The 21037-nt window shown below is 43.3% G+C and overlaps 3 protein-coding genes across 3 annotated transcripts in view; 2 read left to right on the forward strand and 1 right to left on the reverse strand.

Moving 5' to 3' along the window:
• NF1 (neurofibromin 1) overlaps positions 1-21037 on the reverse strand; it is a 70082-nt gene that overhangs the window by 9758 nt on the left and 39287 nt on the right. The window contains exons 37-45 of the mRNA XM_034069098.1: positions 5164-5596; positions 4607-4947; positions 3684-3886; positions 2754-2947; positions 2343-2483; positions 1838-2117; positions 531-745; positions 268-329; positions 36-150 (exon numbers count right to left, since the gene is read on the reverse strand). Coding sequence (XP_033924989.1) covers positions 36-150; positions 268-329; positions 531-745; positions 1838-2117; positions 2343-2483; positions 2754-2947; positions 3684-3886; positions 4607-4947; positions 5164-5596 — 1984 coding nt within the window. The remainder of the gene's footprint in view (positions 1-35; positions 151-267; positions 330-530; positions 746-1837; positions 2118-2342; positions 2484-2753; positions 2948-3683; positions 3887-4606; positions 4948-5163; positions 5597-21037) is intronic.
• Positions 6263-9891, forward strand: EVI2A (ecotropic viral integration site 2A). The gene is made up of 2 exons (XM_005154382.3): positions 6263-6391; positions 8463-9891. Exon 2 carries the CDS (start codon positions 8479-8481, stop codon positions 9241-9243), a length of 765 nt encoding a protein of 254 aa, XP_005154439.2. The 5' UTR covers positions 6263-6391; positions 8463-8478; the 3' UTR covers positions 9244-9891.
• On the forward strand, positions 15711-19712 carry OMG (oligodendrocyte myelin glycoprotein). The gene is made up of 2 exons (XM_005154381.4): positions 15711-16070; positions 16810-19712. The coding sequence occupies exon 2, from the start codon at positions 16816-16818 to the stop codon at positions 18124-18126; it is 1311 nt and encodes a 436-aa protein (XP_005154438.2). The 5' UTR covers positions 15711-16070; positions 16810-16815; the 3' UTR covers positions 18127-19712.

The raw sequence follows: 21037 nt of genomic DNA on the forward strand, positions 1-21037 counted from the left end.
CTAAAATTTAGGAAAACAGACACAGACCCACATACCTTGCTAAGAATTCGGATTATTTGCTTTATTTGTCCATGAGATACACGCTTACTTATGCAGCCAAAGACAACAAGTGCTCTTGGCTGCAGGGATGGGTTATACTGGAATGCAAACCTGTGAGGAAACAGAGCATTAATGGAGAGACAACAGCCAGGCTGCGTAAGGAGGAGCTGACAAGTTTAGGTGTGCACTCAGGCAGGCAGGGGTTACAGTCTTAGAGTTGTCACATACTTTTGAGCTAGTTCAGTCCACTGGTCCAGCCACTTGCATGTTGGAATATCCCTCATACATGCCTAAAAAGAATTATATTGTTTAAATAGGTATAACATTAAGTACTTTTAAAATTCAAACTGTGCAGTCAGAGCAGTTCTCACAAGTCAAGTACTTTAATATCCCTTAGCACATGCTGGGAAGAGCATCCCTACACCACTCGCCTGCAGAAAGCACAAGCAGTGCCACTGGCTCTCACGTGCTACTTGCTTTGATCCACGTACCTCCATGATCTCCAGCAATGCTTCAGTAACAGTTTCCAATGAGGTGAGGGCAAAAGTCTCCCTTTCATAGGAGCCAGGAGAGAAGGACCTGTCTCGGTAGCTGGAGCGGAATGCAATGACTGCAGCTGACTTCACTTTACTGATTCCAAACAGCAAATAGAACTTGGGCAGAGAGAACTCGGTCAAGCTCAGCCTTAAAACTTGCTTGGTCTCCTCTGAGGAAGGAATGTTTAATATTAGATTTAAAGCACTGAAATTCAACCCGTGTTTCAAACACTGCAGCTCACCCTCCCATGAACACCAAAGCAGATAATCATCCTATAGGTCACTCTGTATATTCCATCACTCTTTCTTTTGCTATTCCCCCCACAGTATCCCACAACCACCTTGGTCTGTTGCACAGACTGTTGAAGCCAACCACTGGGACAGTGTATTCTAAAAACAGGCTGAAAGAAGCTTCTTTAAAGATGTGGTTCTGTGAGACTTCTCAAGCTGATTCATAAAATGGGAACCTAGAGAGCTCCTGCTCTGAAATACCAACTGCGTTGCAAGTTCAAGCTGCAATCAAATGCTGCTTTTGGCTCTGGCACTGAAGAAGCCATTTAACTCAGAGGAAAATGACAGCCCTGCTCCCAGCACTGAGTATTTTTACAGTTCTGAACTTCCAGTTCATTTCAGTGCACTTCCAATTCATCCTCTGAACAGGAAGGGTTGCCCTTCTCTCTCTGCATTAAATCAGAGCTTTTCTTTTTATATACATACACATATGTGCATTCACACACTCACTGTCAATATATATAGCTATAAAATGAGCTTTCAGATCATAAAAAGATTACATAAACTTTGACCTTTTCCTCCCTGGTTTTACACTCTGTGGTAACAAGTGACAGCTACTTATCTGCTTACACCAATTATTATAGGACTGCTAAAAGAGCAGCATGCAAAATACCTGTCTTAACAGTATAGTTTCACAATTCCCTTATGTAATTGATATTTTTGTTACCACATTATGCAATCACTCAAAAGATGCACATCAGCCACTTTTAGCATAGACCTTATTTTCTCCTTTCTCTGCATCACAGGATCTTGCTGGTACTTTCTTTTTTTCTAAAGCCTGTTATACAAACAACTCACATCTGCACCTGCTCTAAACCAGACAGTTTTAACACCAAACTCGTTTGTTGTAGATCAAACCCTCAGCAAGCTGAACCACAACACAGGATTCTCAAACTCTCAGAACAGTGCAAAGACAACTCCAATATTTCTTAAACAAAGAAGAAGCAATCAGCTGAACAGGAAACCCTTACCACTGAAGTGAAGCTGGGAACAAGTGCAGAGAGAATGAATGATGTTGATGACGAGACCGTGAGTGGAAGCTCTGAGAGAAAGGGGACCAGTGGCCACCAACAAGGTGACCACGTGGAAGAGGTAGGGGAGATGTGCTGCCACATCCAGAGAATTGTTGAAGGAGAGCATCAGCATGTAGCGTGCTAGAATAGCGATGTCATCCCACATCAAGTGCTGCTCCAGAGTAGGAGTTGGAGACAGACAAGTCTTGTCGATGATTTTACACATCCTCCCAATCACCTGAAAACAAGGAACAGTTCTGCTTCACTTACAGGGAAAGCAAAGCTCAAATTTCAATAAACCCCATTACAACCTAATACTGGGATCATTCTATTGCTTGGAACCTGTTTTATTGTGTTCTTTGCGTTACTGCCTGTACTGAGTTATCAGAAAGCCTCTCTGTCACATTATTATAGAATATTAAGTTATTATATAAAAGAAAATCAAGGCAAAAGGGGAACTCACTTTGCTTGAAACCAGCTTTACATTTCCTGAAGCAAGTGCTACAGCCGTGTCTGCCATAACCTCAGCCTTTATGGAGCCTAAGCCCCCTGTGGCACTGGTCTTGATAAAGCTGTCCAGCACAACATCCAGGAGATCTGTTATCTGTTAGAAACAACAAATGCCTTTTGATCAGTCAGATTAATTTCCTTTTCCCACAGTAAACAGCCTGTTAAATCAGCAATCATTCCTTTTAAAGATGCATAACAACCATAGTGATTTGTTATCTTTCTGGAGAAAAGCCTACTATATTTTAGAGGTGTAAAGCTCTACCCATTTTTACTCCAGATCACAACGCTTCAGAACTGCAGAGAAACTATAATTCAGTTTGTATTACTTTTGTTTATAATGCAATAGATTATGCAGAAATTGTACCTGTCCAAGACTTCCCCATATCTTGGCTTGGATGGAAGGGTACATCTGCTTCTCATTTATTGTCATTGTTATGAGCTTATCAAGAATGGCCGTGACCCGCTGGCGCTTGGCATCATCGTTGTGTTTGCAGAACCGCACCAGGTTGGACAGCCAGGGAGTCATGTACTCCAGACAGAGGTGCTTCAGTTCAATACCTGCAGTAAAGCACAGAATCAACACTGCTCTCTATTTATAAGCAAACAATTATTGGTGAACCCTTTTCCTTTCAGTTTTATTGTCCAAAATAATCACTGTCAGAGCTGAGCAAATAACACTGGGCAAGCAGAGGAGCTTCAGAAAGAAACACACTCTGTTAACCACATCCAAGAAACACTGCTTGCAATCTGGCAAGGAGATGCTGACATTTAATATCTTACTAATAGACGTGACAAAGATGTGAACATTCAGGATTAGGCAGGAGTATTTAAGATAATCTCTTTTTAATCTTGTGAATGTATTCCAAACAGCTTCCACCAGTAAAGGCAGAGCTGTATTTTGCCATCCTTTTTTTTCCAGTAATAAGCAATTCAACAGAACCACATGTCCAACTGAGAGATACAGTCAACCTGAAGAGATTGATCTTGATAGGACTAAAGAGCCCTGTAACTCTTCAGTGTATATTCGGGAGTTCAAACCTTCACTATCATGGACCTCAAATTTTGATTCCCATTCTGCAATATTCTCTACTTCTGATGAATTAATAACAGCCTGACAGAGAGCTGGCCAAAGCACTCACTGTGCAGAACTATCAACAGTGATACAAAACTAAGAACCTGGACTGTGATCTCTCTGAAAGGACCTGAGCCTCCGAACGAAGGAGACGTGCAGAGGAACTGGTTTTCATGTTCACTTCGAAGTTGCAAAGCACAAAGGAATACTGGAGGTACTTACTAGACTTGCTGAATCCAGAAATGCACTCTTCCAGGAATTCTAAGGTGAGGTGGGGTTCGTTAGCTGCAAGAGTCTTACTAATAGATACAATAAATAGTGTGTTGTTGGCAGGAATACACAGTCCTGATGTTTCCAGTAACTGGCCCTCAATCTTTAAGTTAAAGGTACATGTTAAGGCACATAGAAGATTATAGGCAGCAGACCTGTAACAAAGCAAGCAACGTGACTTGTAAGAGCTTTCTTGGACATATATTAAAACATGCATTACACCAAGGCACCACAGTGATAATACTGACATTTGACAACTCACAGCAATACTGATATGCAAGAGATTACATTCAAATCCTGAACTTTTTTCCCTGCACTAGTTAAGACTCAGAGACAAAAACATTTGCCTTGAAGAGATGAAAGAAATGACTCCTCCACTTGCTTTAAACAATTCCTGATGAGGTTAAAGACTGTGCTTGAAGGAGCTGGCAGTGGAATTCTCAGAACAGCATTCAGCTCTCGGAAATTCTGTGTATTTCCATGTGCACCTGAGCTGCTGGGAGGAGAGAGACCACCATGGCCCGCAGGCAGAGGCAGTGCTTTGTGCCACCACTGAGAGCCTACTCTACAGCTGCAGCTCCCATGGTGTTAAACAAGTTCAACACCATGGAAATCAGATGTACCTAACAAACATATATTGGAAAGCAGAAGTATTTCTCCTTATAAAAAGAAATTCAGCTTCCTACACACCTCCAGTAACTGTGACAGTGCACGTGCCTTTCTTCCTCTATAGAAAACACATGCTGGCTTAAATTAAATGTACATTTTATGGAGCTGTGGTGAAAGAGAAATCATTCTGTTCAAGTCAGACTTGCTCACCCTGAGGAAAGCCTAGAAAGGATCCACACTTTGACGCTAATGTAAAAGGTCCGTACCTCAGGCTGGGGTCGGAGCTCCCCAGGTTGAGCAGTGCGATGTTCAGCAGTGTCCCAGGGACATCCTTGGGGCGAATTTTGGTGTGCTGGGGGATGGAATCTGGTTGTGAGAGCTCCCACCGCGTCCGTATGTGAATGATGGACCTGACAATGGCTTCGCACTCCTGATGCATGAAGGTGAGCGGTGTGCCCTGGTTGGCAATGGTCAATGTAAACTGGTTCTCATCCACGAGACATATTTCCTCGATCTCAGAGGCATAGTAGATGTCATTTAGAAACACTGTTTGTCCAAGGACTCTTGTTCGTTCTGCTGATGTCACCTGCACAGCGGTGGACCCAACCTTAGGAGAGAAAAGTGGTTCAGTACCTACTGTTACCAGTGCAGAGAGAAAAGTCTGACACCTCTGATGTTATAAACACACACTTTCTAAAGAGGCATACTAATAACTTGTGTTTTCTCCTCAAGACAGGAGAGGAGAATTAAGAGACAGTAAAATCCTATTCAAATCCTTATGAAAATGTATCAATCCACTAGGAACAGCATTCAAAGGACTTACTTTAATAGAGACTTTGGTGTCTTTGTGAGCCAGTTTGAGAGCATTGTGAAACACTTTCAAATCCTCCTCCAAAGCCAAGGTAGCTGCTGGGAGTTTCTGCTGGTCGTGTTCAATGTGCTCGGCCAGTTTCCCTGGAGAGTCTATGAAAATAAGCCTTTTGCTTCCTTTCAAACCTGTCAAGAGCCTTTCATGGTATTTGGTGTATTCTCTGACCCAAGAGTTACAGTTATAAATAAAAACTGCTGAGACATTTTCATAAGCAAAGCCTGGAAAAACTACAAACCATTTAGAAAGAAAGTCTGTTTTAAAGCGATTACTGGGGCCAGCGTGAGTGAGGTCCACCACAATCTCATATGGCTTTGCATAGTATGGCTTCAGAGTCAGCAGCACGTGGTAGATCAGCAGATCTCCGTTGATCTGACCAGTCTTGAATCTGTAAGAGAACAAGGCAGCCACGGTTGGGTTTGTGTGCCATGGCTCACGCTAACTCCAAGGTTAGTGCCCAGTATCATGAAGTTGACCTGGGACTTCACATAACGTAAAATATTAAGAACCTTTTTGTTCTCATGTAATGATTCTCTGAGTTTCAGGAGGCTGGACCCTGCATCAGCCAAAACCAAGTCTCCAGAGCCAACACATCAGACAAAAGTCTACCAGGGAGGATTAACTGAACATCAAACTCAACATCTCATGGACATACTTCAAATACCTGCCACTGTTTCAAGCTACATTAACTCCACTCCTTCAAGGCAAAGTGACTGTCTGCAGGAGGAGGTAATAAATACTGTCAGCACGGATGCAGTCCTCAGTGTGCTGGGACACTGCTCCTGGGAACACCTCAGGTAAACCACTGGGGCACAGGGTACCTGAACAGACATATTCCATGAAGGTAGAATGTTTCTCTGCCAAAGAGACTCTTCCCTCCCATGTTACTTCCTGTTGTTCCGAGAGCTAATCTGGGCAAGTTGGTGTTTTCCCCCCTCTACCGTGTCATGGCAGAGTTGTTACCAAAAGGAAGTGTGTCATCTCTGTGGTTTTAGCTCTCCACTTAAACCACGTATAATTTCAGTTACAGATTTGCTTAAAAAACACCAGCACTGTCTAAACTCACTCACTCTGTGTGAATGGGCGCTTGCATCCTAACAGCAAATGCACGCACATAGGAACTTCATTGTTGAAGGACTAAATACCTGAAACACCAATCTTCTTTTGACTACATCTTGGCAAGGTAAGTGCAGGTTCTCTTTCTCTCATTGTAAGTTCCCCTTAGAAGTTTCTAAGGTGTAGTAGAAAACTGCATGAAGAAGTATTTCTAAAGAAGTTCAGGTGACTCAGAAACACCCTGTACAAATATCCCCAAATGAATTCGGAGGCTGATGTAACTGTCTTTTTAGTACTGTTAAAGATTATTCACAATCAGACTCTGAGGAATGAACAGTGACAGTCGGTCCTTGGCCCTGTTGTTACTGCAGATTTCAGGGCGCTCTCACGGAAGACCCTGTCCATACCTAGGCACAAAGGGCTGAACTAAAAAGAAAAAGCAGCTCTTTAATGCAATTCTTTGCTCTCATGGTTGTAAGTGAAGCCTTTAACATCAGTTTATTTATTTGTAAGAAAAGCACATTTGGTCTGAACTTGACAATTAACACTGCACTTGTTGTACCCTCGAGGGAGTAGGCAGAAAGCTGCAGCTCCCAGGCAGTAACAGTCAAGTTGGAGTAGATCTGTACTGGCAAATGGAGCTCAGTTCTGCAGGTCATGCAGAAACTCTTGTGTGAAAAGTTGCTCTGTTCCTAAGAAAGTAAGACTTTGCTGGCTTTGTGTTCTTCCTTTCGAATTAACAGTACAAGGCACTGTTGAGGCAACCTTCACTATATAAAAATCCTACCTGAGCTGCAGTTGATTCTAGTTCAAACTTAGAAATAAGGATTCATCTCAGAATAAGTTTAATTGTATGTCACAGAAAAGCTGCAAAGTTATGTCTATGTTTTGCTGCTCCTTTGTTCCACAAGGAGAGGCACCCATCACTGTTCCCTGGCTCCTGGAGAACATCAGCAGGACAGGGGTTTGCAACATAAGCAAGTTCACCCTCTGATTTTGGGGAGTGAATGGGACGAGTTCTTTGGCACACATGGCAGCTTCTGACTACCATAAAAGTGAGCATTGTCTGGAATAGTTCTGAATGACCTCACCCCACAAACATATGTGTTACCTTGAAAGCAGTACCTCCAAAAGCAAATGCATTTATAAGAACAGCACTGTTCCTTTTGGTCATTCTCTGCATTGTTCATATTTGAACCAAACACAGTCTGTGACTTTCAAAGCAAATATTTTCTTCTGTTAATAGAGACAGGTGAAAGCCACTGGATGGGATAAGCCTTAAACTCTGACAGTGTCTCACACATGCAGACTGGATGAAGCAGCAGCAAAATGCTTCACTTCTTTGATTCGTCACTGTCATTTTGAGGTTATCAAACTCAGTATCAAAGTTGAGGTTATCAACTTAGTATCAGGCTGACCTGAAGATCATTTTCCTGCCCTCCAGACAAACTCAACCGGTACAGATTTGATCATTGCACAAATATGAGACAGAACATGCTACTGGTACTACCATGTGCATCATTCTCAGGCGTTTCACAGAAAATGTCACAATCTGCAGCATGTTTGTCAGAAAAAGGAGAAGTACATTTGTGATAAAATAGCCTTTTGTACAATAAAGCAGAAAAATGAGAGACCACAGATTTTCCCAGGTGTTTGTGAAATGCTCCTGACACCTGTGCTAAGAACAAAGAAAACAGTTACAGGAACTTTCAGACCGAGGTTTTTCACTTGACCATCTTTACATGCATGGCCACATTTCCCACATCCAGGCACATGCAGGCAGCAGCAGCCATCTGTAACCTGCACATGGGTTTCTCATTTGGCTGTGTAAAAGCAGAAGTGATGGACCTCAAGCTGTAGTATGGCCAGCTTTAAAGAGGAGGAACTACCAAAGAGGGGGAACTACAGAGTCTGCCTCTACATCATGGAGCAGGCAGTGGGGAACACTTCCCTTTGGCCTTTGGCCCATGTCCTTTTTCAATCTTCATATATTCCCTATAAACCTCAAACTGTCAGAAGCTTGAGACAACTGGTTCTTTCAGAGTACCAAGTACCTGCTCTCAACCCCCTGCATCCACTAAAAATGCAGTTGTTACATGTTTTTCTAATCTAAAAGGCTGCTGCCTGCTATTCCCTGAGGAGCCCAACTCCAACCTCTGAGAACCAGCCCTGGCTAAACATCACTTGTATTTTTGCAGGTGACTAAACAGGAAGATGACGACCAGGCGCAGCAAACCACACTCTGCCTTCCCTGTCCTGATAATCTTTGCTTTGTGTCTGCAAACAAGTGCAAACCACACCAATTATCCCAGGGTTATAAATGAAACCTGGAATCCTACCAGCCAAAATTTAAGTGGAAGCCAGAACATAACTGAAGCCAATACAGATTCTCCTCTGAGCATCAACTTCAGCAGCAAAACGACTACTTTGGAAATGCAGACAGGGACCCTGCAATCCTTATCCTTCACAATGGCTCAAAACCTTACATCCTCCCCTGCCAGCACTGCAGTGGCAACTTCTGACACTGTAGGACTCAGGAATTCCAGCAAACCCAAGAGTACAGGGACAAAAGAAACCTGTGAAGACAGCAAGTCTCTCATCATGATCTGCTTCATTGTAATAGCAGTGCTCGTGCTCATCTGCACCTTCTTATTCCTGTCCACAGTCGTGATAGCCAGCAAAATGTCTCATCTCAAGAAAGCTCAGCAGGGAAAACGCAGGCCCAGGAGCAACGGTAACATCCTGGCGACCAACAGCTTGTGGCCAATGGCTGCAGGGACGTGGCAGAGGATGAAGGAGACAACTGGAACTGACTTGATAATGCAGGACTTGATACCAGGGAGAGACACCACAATCCCAAGGGAAACCGAAGATGAAACTACCAAGAAACTCACTAAAGCAGCAGACAACAAGCAGGGAAGCAATGAGCCATCGAAGTCACACAAACCCATTTTAACCAATTATGTAGTTGAGATTTAATTCACACTCAAGGAAAAAAGCATAACTGCCTCTTGCCTTTTTTACATCATTAATATAAGGCAGAAACTTAACTTTAAAGTAACATGAATTTTAACACAAGAAAGCTGAATTCAGATCTTAGGGGTTTTCCTTCTACCACAGTGGGAATGCTGCAGCAACCTGTAGACCTAGAAGGGAATAAGACTGTGTTAAATACCCTTCTATAAACCAGAATCAAGACCGGCTTTACTCCTGTGACCAGAACTCACGGTGGTAGGAGCTGAAGGGGGTAAAACAAAAAAGGACAGATGCCTGCCCATTCTCAAAGGTCACTGGGAAAGAAAGGGAAGGTCTGTTAGTGTGATGAATGCAGCACACCATAAGGTGTGTGTGGTAAAACCAAGCTGCTTTTTTAAGAAAGCTGTAATTCAGTCACCACTGATGCAATGACTGCATCAGGAATTAGTCCCTCTCCAAATGCCCTTTCAGGTTTTTCCATCAAGAACTTCTGAAACCAGCTTAATTGCTTTCAAACCAGATTGAGACATGAATCATATTTATTGTGTTGAGTTTGTGTGTGAAGACAGGGCGTTTGTATTGTATGTTAGAATATGATAATGGTTTCAATTTGTTATCTGCAATAAACCAGCAATATCCATTTTTAAATAACTCACGTGATACTGTTTCTCTAAGTCAAAATATTCCAAATACACATCAGACAAAGCAGTTTGGAATATCATATTCCTCTACCACTTGCTGAAGGTCAGTAAAGGTCTCCCCTGCTGACTGGCTGTGGTGCGTCTTGCACCACAGACACACACTCCAGTCTGTCCCAATACAACCCATTACAACACGCCAAAAGTGTCTTCAAACCCACCACAACTTCTTGTTTCTTTATTCTCAGAGACTCCACTTCCCCATATCTGGAGGAGGGCTGAGTCTGCTCCCACTACAGCATAGCTCTGTTGATTTAAGGAAAGATGAGAAGCTTTTCAAAGGCTGCTTCTTGGGTCAAAGGCGATGTGTTGTACCTTGGTTACATGTGCTAACACCACATGATGCTGAAGCGCCAAGCATCCTGCGCGGCTGTACCAAACATCTTTGACATAAGAGGTGGTTGTATGATTCAGGACAAAACAGAGTCCACAGTTCCTGTTCCATGACATCACCCCTAAAAGTAGCTAAAAGGGCAAGTAAAAAGCAACAGAGAAGCCAAAGGACAGGGGATTATGGCAGTTTTCAACATGATGGGAAAGGCCAGGAAAAGAATGAGATCAAACTGTGACAGGTCAGTGATGACAACTAGTACTTAGAGGAGATGAACTGAGGAACATCTCACACTGGTGACAGAAACAAAGCTGAAGGGCAGTGCAGGGGATGCTGCATTGCAGTCACCTTCTCCTTCCCCAGAATGACCACAAGCACAGGGGGCAACAGCAGAGGCTGTCCATGTACTAAAAAAAGCATCTGAGATAGCAAATGTGAGAATCTAACTTGATGTAAAACTGCTGGCAGCCAGGCGGGTACGGAACCGAAAGGGAAGTCTGTAAGAGTGAGACACTGCATGCAGCAAGATGCTCGTAGGCAGCAGATTACAGGGATAAACCAGCAGTGTCAGGAAAAAAAAGCAGACAAAAAAAGCAAAAATCACAATGAGATCCATGGAAGGAAGGAAAAAGAGGAAGGAAAAAGAACCTTCAACAGGATGGGAGCTGTGGGAAAAGATCGGTGGAGACCGTGAGGGTTGACAAGAATGGAGATGAGATGAAGGAATCAGAAAGAAAGAAACTGAGTTAGTGTGAGCATGGGATCAGGATTTGCTGCAAGAGAGAGAGAAAAAGAGAACTGGTGCAGTCAAAAGAGTGGTACAACAGGAAAAGCAGGAGGAGATGGGAGAAGCTGCAGAAGGATCTGGCAGCAGTTACTTGGCACTGGCAGAAATACACTTGCAAAACGCCACGAGGATATATTAGATGTGGGTTTCTTTTTGCCAGGGAGCCTTTCCAGGCAAAAATGCTTCAGGAGACAAAAGGAAATCATTTGGGTCACACACAGAGGTATGGATGGACAAAGGCAGGCAGTGGGAAAGCAGCTGCTCTGTTAATGATGGCAGCAGGCTCCAGCACTGACCCACAGAACAATAACCTGGAGAGCAGGGGCAGGAGAGGGGAGAATCTGCAGTTATCTCCTTTCACTGCAACTGCACAAATGAAGACGTGCAAACAGCAGCCTGTGATCAGAGCTCGCCATGACTCACTGCAACCAGCCTGAGGTTGCTTCTCCACTAATAATCACAGCAGAACACCAAACCCAGCACCAAAATTAAATCAGTGAGATCCAGATTCATCCCAGATCTGCATAACTTTTGACTCACACAGCAATAACTGTAGCTGTTTTCAACAAAGGCAAATGAGTCTATGCGAGTCTGTACATAATGCATCCCAACCAAAGCCACAAACACGTAAATATTTGAGTTTGACAAAAACAACAGGGCTGAAAAGTTCACTGTAAAACATGTAAGCTCCGAGACCAGGCTCTTGGTACCTCTCCCACTCTTGGCACTTCCTGCAGCAAGCATTGCTGAACTTCCTCTTTAGCTGCAGAAACCTACAGAACATGAAACAAGTCATTTTAAGCTGCTCAATTTGCAGCACAGTCCGTGTTCCTCAGGCTTCCAACAGAAAAGTGAGCCCATGCCTGCTTGACACAAGATATACGGTGCAGGTAAGAATCAGCTTCAACAGGGAAAGGCTTAATATTTGTCTGGTTTGGTTTGAAACAGTCCTGGGCTGTCTATGTCTGACCACAGGGTGTGTTCAAAGCTCTTGTTCAGTGTCTGTCTTAAAGGTATTAGGGTTTGGGACAAACGTTGTTTGATGCTGTTACTATGAACTGTCATGAACTCCTATTATGTGACTTTATACTGAAAAGAGGGGAGCAGAATGAAAATGAAATGGAATCATTTTTACCTGTTCTAAACCTCCATGGGCTCAAGAAGCATTAACTCACTGCTCGTGTTTCCACTGTTCCAGCTGAAATTTCCCTTTGCTTATTTGTAAACCCACAAAGATTTATGCATAGTCATTTCTCAGAAACAGCTTCCCATGACTACCACTAGAGTAACTAATAAATGAGCTCAAACTGCATGGCAGTACCTTCACACAGAAACCCTCTATACAGTAACTGCATTTTATCATTGACACAAAGACATTGAGACACGCCAACAACCTCACACCAACACGATCTTTGTCGCTACAGAAAGTGCCCCACATGCAGGGATTTATTTATAAAATCAGTTTAACATAGAACATGATTCCATTTCAGCATTGCTATTTGGAAACTTGCAAAAACTATTATGCTGTACCCAAAACTGCTGAGGAGAGGCAAGAACAGGAAATAGAAGTTTAAGAGTATCGTGAAGAGCTTTTACTTAAGTTTTGGCTTATATCCATCACAAGAAGACAGCCTTTACTCCTGACAACCCTGTTTGTCAGTGCTGCTGCAAGTGTTCCAGGTCCATAATCATTGACATGATTGATAAATGTTAGTTTGAAACACTGGCTGGACTTCTCTGCTGATGCCTTTTCCCGATGAGGTGAATAGAGGTAACAGTAACCAAGGCATTCTCTTCAAAAAAAGCACTTAATTATAGTGATCAATAATGTTGAAAATCTGCTTATTTGTGAAGTCAGTGACAAACCTGCTGCTGATGCAAATGGAACATGGTGGCTGACAGTGTTTTCACCATGATAGTATTAACAGAAGATTGCCTGGTGTCAGTGACTTGTAACACACTGATGCAATTCTCATGTTAATGTTCTATTTCATCCCAGCTATAGGAGAGGACACAATCAAAGAGGCTGCAGGAGAACAGTCAGCAACCCCGTATTCCTGGTTCTCTTCTCTGGGGAAATCAGGAAACCCCATGAATACAAGAAATGCATCCCCCAGCATGGGGAGTCCAATGGAGGACAAAGCTCCTCTGTATCCATCACAAGCAACCACAGCCAGTTTCCCCAAGGCTGGAGGAGCCCTGGCTGGAGCACCGGGTGTTACACCACCAGCTCAGCTCCCCGGAGCCCCTGCAGAAGGCAGTGATGGAAGCTGGGTAGCAGCACTGATAATTGGCATCATTTTGCTTAGTATGATAATAGCTATTGTTATAATTCTCCTGTGGAAATGCCGCAGGAGGCCAGGTCTAGCTTATTCGCACTGGGCTGGCCGCTCTCCCTTTGCAGACGGAGACACACCAGAGGTCCCCATGGACTCTGACCAGGCCACCAAACGTTCCTCTGCTTTATTTATGTTGCCTTGGAAATTCAAACAAGACCCAAACCTACAGCAGGAGCTCACTGCCTCAGAGCAACCACCCGACTGCACTACCTGGAACGAGAACAGCCAACCGCCGCCACCGGCCGAGGACCACGCTGCAGCCAGTATTCCAGCTTCTGACACAGAGGCATCTCCAGCTCCCATCCCAGAAGCCACAGGCTGCGCAGGAGACTCCAGTCCTCACCCAGCACCTTCACAAGACTCCTCAGACCTGCCCCCTCCACCGGACTGGCTCACAGAACCATAAGCATCATAGATGAGATCCCAGCAAGTACTGGGAATTTCATGCAGAACTAGAGGAACCACTGTCCCCACCACCCGAGTTACTTATTCAAGAGATTCATAACCACTGCCCCAGCCGCAGCACCTCTTGCACAGTGCCCAAACTCATACTTCACGTTTGTCTTGGATGAGGTACTCTTCAACCAGCTGAAGAAAAGAGAAGTTGAGGCCAGCAGGAACAGGAGCCCCCAGCACAGGCATTTCCCCAGCGTTTCTTAACTTCAGCTTTCACAGAAGGCAACAACCTCCTCCTGCCTGAAACAAAGCATTTCAAAACACAGTATGGATTGTGCCCACTGCTTATCCGGAACCAGCAATTCCAGATGGTGGAGACCACAGACACAGAGCATGCACACCTCTGTGTGCCAGTACATACATGTATGCAACATACACGGACACGGAACCTTCAAGAAAGAGCACAGCTTTAGAGGTACCTGGGGCTTCTAAAAATGGTTTGTTCTACTGGGCTGTGTAAGTGAATGCAATGAATGCAAGTGAATTCTAATAAAGCTTTCTAATTCAAAGATGTTTTGGTCACATAAAGTACAACTGAGTGTTTGCTTAGACATAAAGCTTTGAATTCAAAACAAGCCTGTCCTACCAAGGCCCATTTTCCATGTGTGACTGGTAACGATGGCTTACAGCTATCATAAATAAACCCTCTGAACAGCTGTTCTTTGATAAAATCAATGAGATTTCCTTTAGATCAAATATTACCAATAAGCTTTTGGATGCACCATCAACAATCCCACCACACTATGGTTGGGTAAAGCAGAGAACAGTGCAAGAAAACAGTTAACACAGCAGTCACCAACATACTGAAATGGCTCCAACCACCTGAAGAACAAGCTCAAAAGGCTGCCCTATACCTCGATACTTCTGGTTTTTATGGGTAAAACAGAGATATTTTGCAGAACACTCAGTAAATGACTGGCAGAAATAGTTGTGTGTATTCACTAATTTCTTCCTCTGGAGCAGTGTTTTCAGAATGCACTCACTATTCCCAATAGAACTGTACAACTAATTTAGCGTTGTGTGGATGCCAGACTCCTTCTAACTCAAGGTGTTTAAGTGTTTGACATGCTCCTTCCTGGGCCCTGAGCTCATTGTCCCCTCTAAACTCATGGACTTTGGTACAGTGGCTTTCTGGTGGGAGGCAGGAGAGTGGTCTCAGAGGTAAATTCATTTCATTCCATATTTTGTTAACTAGTACTGAATGTTCTGGTTTATAGAAAGAAGCTGCTAGGTGCTGAGGGCAGCTTTCCATGCCAGCCCTGCACAGTGGCAAAGAGTCTATAGTTTTGACTTTGCCTGGGGAAGGAGCGTACTTGTGGATGTTGCACAGAGCACACGTTTGCACATATTATACCAGTAAGATTAAAATGTCTAAATTACTGCTGAATAAAGTAATCAGGTACACAAAGCAGTCCCAGGCTGCTGTGCATGCCATGGACATAGGATAAGGTTCTTCTTACCATTTATATAAGCTGTGTGATTGCATATACCTAAAGAACAGCATCCCAGTTACACAAGGATTTAAGGCTTGTTGCATTGTGTTAGAATTAGCAGCATTATAAACTGTACCCACACTTCCCATATTGTTTTGAGAGATTCAGATAACGAATTCCTCCAGGAATCTGTGCAACCCCACAGGCTGGGGTGTTCCCTACCTGAAAGAGCAGTGACAGGCTGAGCCGAGGAGCAGAACACAGAGTGGTTTAAAATTAGGGAAGGATATTCTGGCACAGCAGCATAAAAAAAGCTTCAGGCAGGAAGCCTAAATTAACAGTAACCCTTGTTACAGGAGGAGGGGTTAACGGAAGGGAAAGAAAGAGCACAACGTGACTTTTTAAATAGGAAGAGTTAAATGGAATCAGAGCTGGAGCTGAAGCAGCCGACAGGAACTGCACTCGGTGCTGTTTCTGCAGGGATCTCACATGTGCTATGAGGCATTATCACAGCGTAAAACACAGAGATGGAGAAGTTAACCAACTGGAATTATAAACCCCAACCGTGCTGCTGAACATGCTCCCTTTGCACTGAGGAGAGTCAGCGCCAGCGCTGCAGTCCCCGTGTCGAGCAGATCAGGTGGTTGCAGAGCCCGGCCAGCAGCAATACGATGCAGCTGAAGAGGCACAACCCAGGCAGCAACTGGAGCTACTCTCCAGAACAAGGCGACCTCTAAGCTCCCATCTTTCCCAGGAACGATGTGCTGATATTGCAGAAGGATCCCGGTAAGTTGGGGCTTTTTTTGTCTTTAATCACAAAAACCTGCTCCCGAACCAGAGATGGAATAAGAACGAAATTCTCAGTTGATGATAGATGCTTGCACCAGAAATTTGCTGCAGTGTCAGAGATTTCTTACTAACATTAATTCAGCTTCCAAACATGTGTTACCAGCTTTGAGAACGTCATTACCACCACAGTAAGGGAAAATAACAACCTGCATGTTAGCATTAGCACGGAATTGGGGTTTCAGACTGAATTCTGAACAATTTGAGATGTATTTTTAACCAATTCTACTTAAGCAAACAGGATGCATGTATGGGGGGGATGCTACATTACTGCAGAGATTTGTAAAGCAGATCCAGTTGACAGCCATTTTTTCATCCCGTATAAAAGAACACATTATTCCAAACATAATATAGGCTTGAAATCACTAAAAACAAGAAGCAGACATTGTATAACGTTTGGAAGAGACTTGCATTTTCGGAAGAAAGCCCTCATTTGAGCTTGAGGGGGAAAGGGAGATGAAAAAACAAGTCTCATTCTGCCAGACAACATGACAGTCTATGAAGGGATGCTTTGTAAAGTCTCTCTTGAACAATTCTAAAAGGACCATGCCACAAAGGGGTTTTTGATGTTTTTACTTCATTTCTCCTGCAAGTGGCCATTGCAGAGACAGCACTTAACCAGAAATAAAATATATCTACATGGATTTAAAGGGTGTCACTTTGGTATATTTATTTTCAGGCAACAATGGAATACCAGATACTGAATACATCTACCTGTCTGCTGGTCCTTCTGTTTTTCACACCCACTGTTTGGGGTATCTGTCCTTCTAACTGTACATGCTCAGGAAACGACAGGAATGTGGACTGTTCAGGCAGAAACTTAACTGTGCTGCCACAGGGACTTCAGGACAACATCACCTATTTAAATCTGTCCTTTAACCAGTTTGTAGATCTCGACCATCAGCTAACGAGATTCACCAATTTGAGGACCCTTGATATTTCAAATAATTGGCTCAAGAACGTTCCTGCTCACCTGCCCAAGTCTTTATGGGAATTATATGCCACAAACAACAACATTAAAGTTCTTCAGAAACTTGATACAGCTTACCAGTGGAATCTCAGAGTGCTCGATATTTCCAGGAATATGGTGGAGAGAGCTGTTCTGATCAACAACACCCTGAGCAGTCTCAAGTTTCTCAATCTCAGTAGCAACAAACTGTGGACAGTTCCAACCAATATGCCCTACAACATAGAGACCGTGGATCTATCCAACAACTTCTTGTCCCAGATACTTCCAGGAACACTGGTGAGACTACAGCACCTCACCAGCCTCTACCTGCACAACAACAAGTTCACGTACATTCCTGACAAAGCTTTTGACCAGCTCTTTCAGCTCCAAGTGGTAACACTTTATAACAACCCCTGGTCCTGCAGCGACAAACAAAACATCTCTTATTTGCTCAGATGGGTGCAGGGAACCACGGCCAGCGTGGTCGGGGCTCCCTGTGCCAATCACTCTGTGCTCTGGGTGGATGCCCCACCGACTTCAGCGGCTCCCAGAGGGACAGACTCCGGCTCCATGATCCAAGGGATGAAGGCAGCAGACAAAGCTGCCTCTCCAGTGGCAAGCCAGATGACAAAAATGCACAAACAGTTTAAAGCTGAGGAAGTCACCACCTTGGCGACTTCAAGCCCAACCGTAGTGTTCACAAGCACGGACCGACCACTGCTCCTCTACCCAGAAGACCTGACAACAAGGAAGGTCAGTTCTCAAGAAGCAGCAGCCACACACACCATCTACATCAGAGATTCAACTGATGAGAACTCCAGCCTGACGCCTCCCATAAGATCCTCCACCACTCCTCTGACTTTAAGCATCACCAGTGGAATGCCAACAAACTACTCCAAAATGCCTCAAAGCACAACTGCTACCTTAAGGAAGGAGGAAGCCACTACAAATGTTTTGAATACTCACGTGCCCTCCCAAGCAAGTACCTGTGAGATGTGTCTGCTCTGTGTCGTGATGCTTAGTGCAGTGGCAGTGTTTATTGACTAAGAGCCTGTATCTTGTCAGAATCACTGAGTTTGTTCCTGTGATACATAGCTGGAGTTCAGACTTCCAGTTGAAATGATGAATCAAAACACAAGAAATCCAAGGTTCTGACTCTGATCTAGAGAAAATAACAGTTCTTAATTGAAGAAGTGCACACTAATGTCTTGATACTAAGCTGCTACTTATTTTAATATGTCTTAATTGAGTGCAACTAACTCATGTTTGGTTTTAAAGATGTGCTTATTTTGTAATTACATTTTTCATTTTACTTGCACAGAATAAACCATCCGAATTTTCAGTTCTGATTTCATGTATGATTTTGTCATTACACAACTGGAAAAAAAAATAGAAGGCCTGTATCATATCTGCATTGTCTTGCTTGACTTGCCAGTGAGCAACTCCTGTAATATAGCAGCACAGATTCTCTGTAAGTTATGATGACATGCAAAAGGAAGGGAAAAAATAAAGGCACTAAACCTGCTGTTCCACTAACCAGAAGCTATTCCTGAGAAAACCTGCTAGCATGTGTATCTATGTTTGCTTCATATGTATTAGCATATTTTAACTGTGAAGAACAACAGTTCTGAATTTAGGAATTAAATATGACAATGCCATGATGTCTGCTAAGAGGGTGTAAACTGAGAGGCAACATGGTCTAACTAAGCATGGGAAAAGTGATATGGGCTGATACCTCTTTTTGCTCTGTCTTGACTTCGAGGCTGCAGGCAAGTTATTTCTCACTCTCCGTATTTAAAGAGAAAAGACAAAAGTAGAGGAAAACACAAGATGTTCAATGCCATGACACTCCAACAAGCAGGAGTTACCTACACAACTTAATGAACTGGAACTCCTGAAATTTATGCAAAGGTCTGAAACGTTAATGTATTATGCTTAGAAAAATATCACAAATCAAACTACTACTTTCTGATGGGTAAAATGAAATCTCAGCCAATTTCTAATACAAGTTATGGAACAAATCAATGAAGTGATTAGTTGTCACTGAAACAACCCTGGAATCTTTGAACAAGAACTGAACTCAGTCCATGGCCTTGAACATGCCAACCCCCTGCTTTCCAAGGGGGAGCATGAAAGCTATTCTCCCTGGCAGCTGCACCACCAGCGAGTAGAAATAGTTGCACGCATGGTCCTGTCCACTCTAGGAAAATAATATAACTTAGTGGCAAAGGTACCTGATATGCTACAGATGAAGTTTTGCAAACAGCATGAAATGAAAACTGAAGAACAAGTTCATTGAAAAAGTACTATCCACCTAAAATCACAGATCTTTATACAATGTTTTCCATTCATTTCAGGCCATTTAATTTCCAGTTATTGTAGCATGAAGGTGCTGCAAAACCCAGAAAACCTCACTACTGGCACTGGAGTCCTCTACCTTTCCTGCTGAATGTCAATGAGGGCTGTAGACCATTTACAACCACTGGTATCAGAGAAATCACAACTTTCCAATTGTGAACAGTATTTCTATAACCAGAAATGTGTTTTAATTTCTAACAGCAAATGTTACACAACGAATTTGTACAGTTATTTCATTGGCATTTCAGTAAAAATAAAGTTACGTTTGTATTGAACTGATTTTGTGACAGTGCTTCTTTCCAAACAAGTGTGGCACCATCCCTGAACAGGTACTGTTTTATTATACAAACCCATTTCAGGCAGACATTTGGCTCAATTTTAATTTCTTGTGGGGGGAAACTGTGGTTAAATCAAATCATATTATTTGGATACTGATGTATCACTAATATTGTTCAGTAGTAAGCTGATGAGTTCACAGTAATAGGTCTGCCCTTTGCCTTCCTGCCATCTAGAACTTGCAACCACTTAAGGCATGTCTCTATCCAGCAAAAAAGGCAGCTCTTTCTCCATCTCAGAAATGACTCTCAATGTTTCATAGAGCAGAAGACTTATAAAACTCCAAAAACCATTTCATATACATTTTAACTATGCAAGAACTAGTTATCTAAGTCAAAGTTTAGACAACACCACAAGCAGCTTGTGCATGATACCTTCAATGGCCAGCACAAGTGGCTACAAGCAGTGCAAGAGAGCTGCCTACTTGCACAAGTTCCACCTATTTTCCCTGGGATTGGGATTAAAAACCATCACTGCCTGCCATCCTCTTCGGACAACCTATTTGCCAAGTATTGACTGGCTACAAACAGCATCAACCTACTTACTGTGTTCAGAACTAGGTATTTCCTAGAATTATCCTACCCATATGGTTTCATCCCACACAGTTGGGAGCAGCTTCGCTTGCAAGGTAGGACAGACATCACAAAATGAGGTGCTGTGACTCAATTGCCTCGAGTTCAGGAAATTACATCAAATACTCCACGTGTCTTTGCTGAACAATGCAAGACAGGACGGCAAAGTCTACTGCATGCAAAAATCCTGCATGGAATCAGCTTTAGACACTCTATGAATGTTTCACCCATAATGAGATGATTTAGTGAACTCTATGAAAAAACACTGTTTTCCAGAAGGTGCTTGGGCCAAACCGAGTCCCCAAACTGGATGATTTCAAAGTCTTGAGCATGCTGCTCAAAGCCTGGAAGTGCAAATGGGGCTGTGGGGTTTCCCAAATACACAGGATTTCCACACACCCAGGACTGGGAAGCTAGGATACAAAACAGCCCGGATGGGTTTCAAAGCAAAATGGCATCCCAAGTCCCAGGGCCATGCCCTCTGCCCAAACCTTGCCTGGGGTCAGTACAAGCAGGAGGGCTCTTACTGAGACTATTTTCAACAAAGCAGACTGCAATTTGGGTTTCCTTGTATTTTTCTGGAATACAAATGAGGTGTTATCGGCACAGGGAGTGGGCCGGGAATCGTGGGAGTCGTGCACTTGTTGCTTGGCAACAATGCAGTCAAATTGAAATGAAACTGATGGACACAG

This window comes from Melopsittacus undulatus, chromosome 13, assembly GCF_012275295.1.
Source record: "Melopsittacus undulatus isolate bMelUnd1 chromosome 13, bMelUnd1.mat.Z, whole genome shotgun sequence".
NCBI classification, from domain to species: Eukaryota; Metazoa; Chordata; class Aves; order Psittaciformes; family Psittaculidae; genus Melopsittacus; species Melopsittacus undulatus.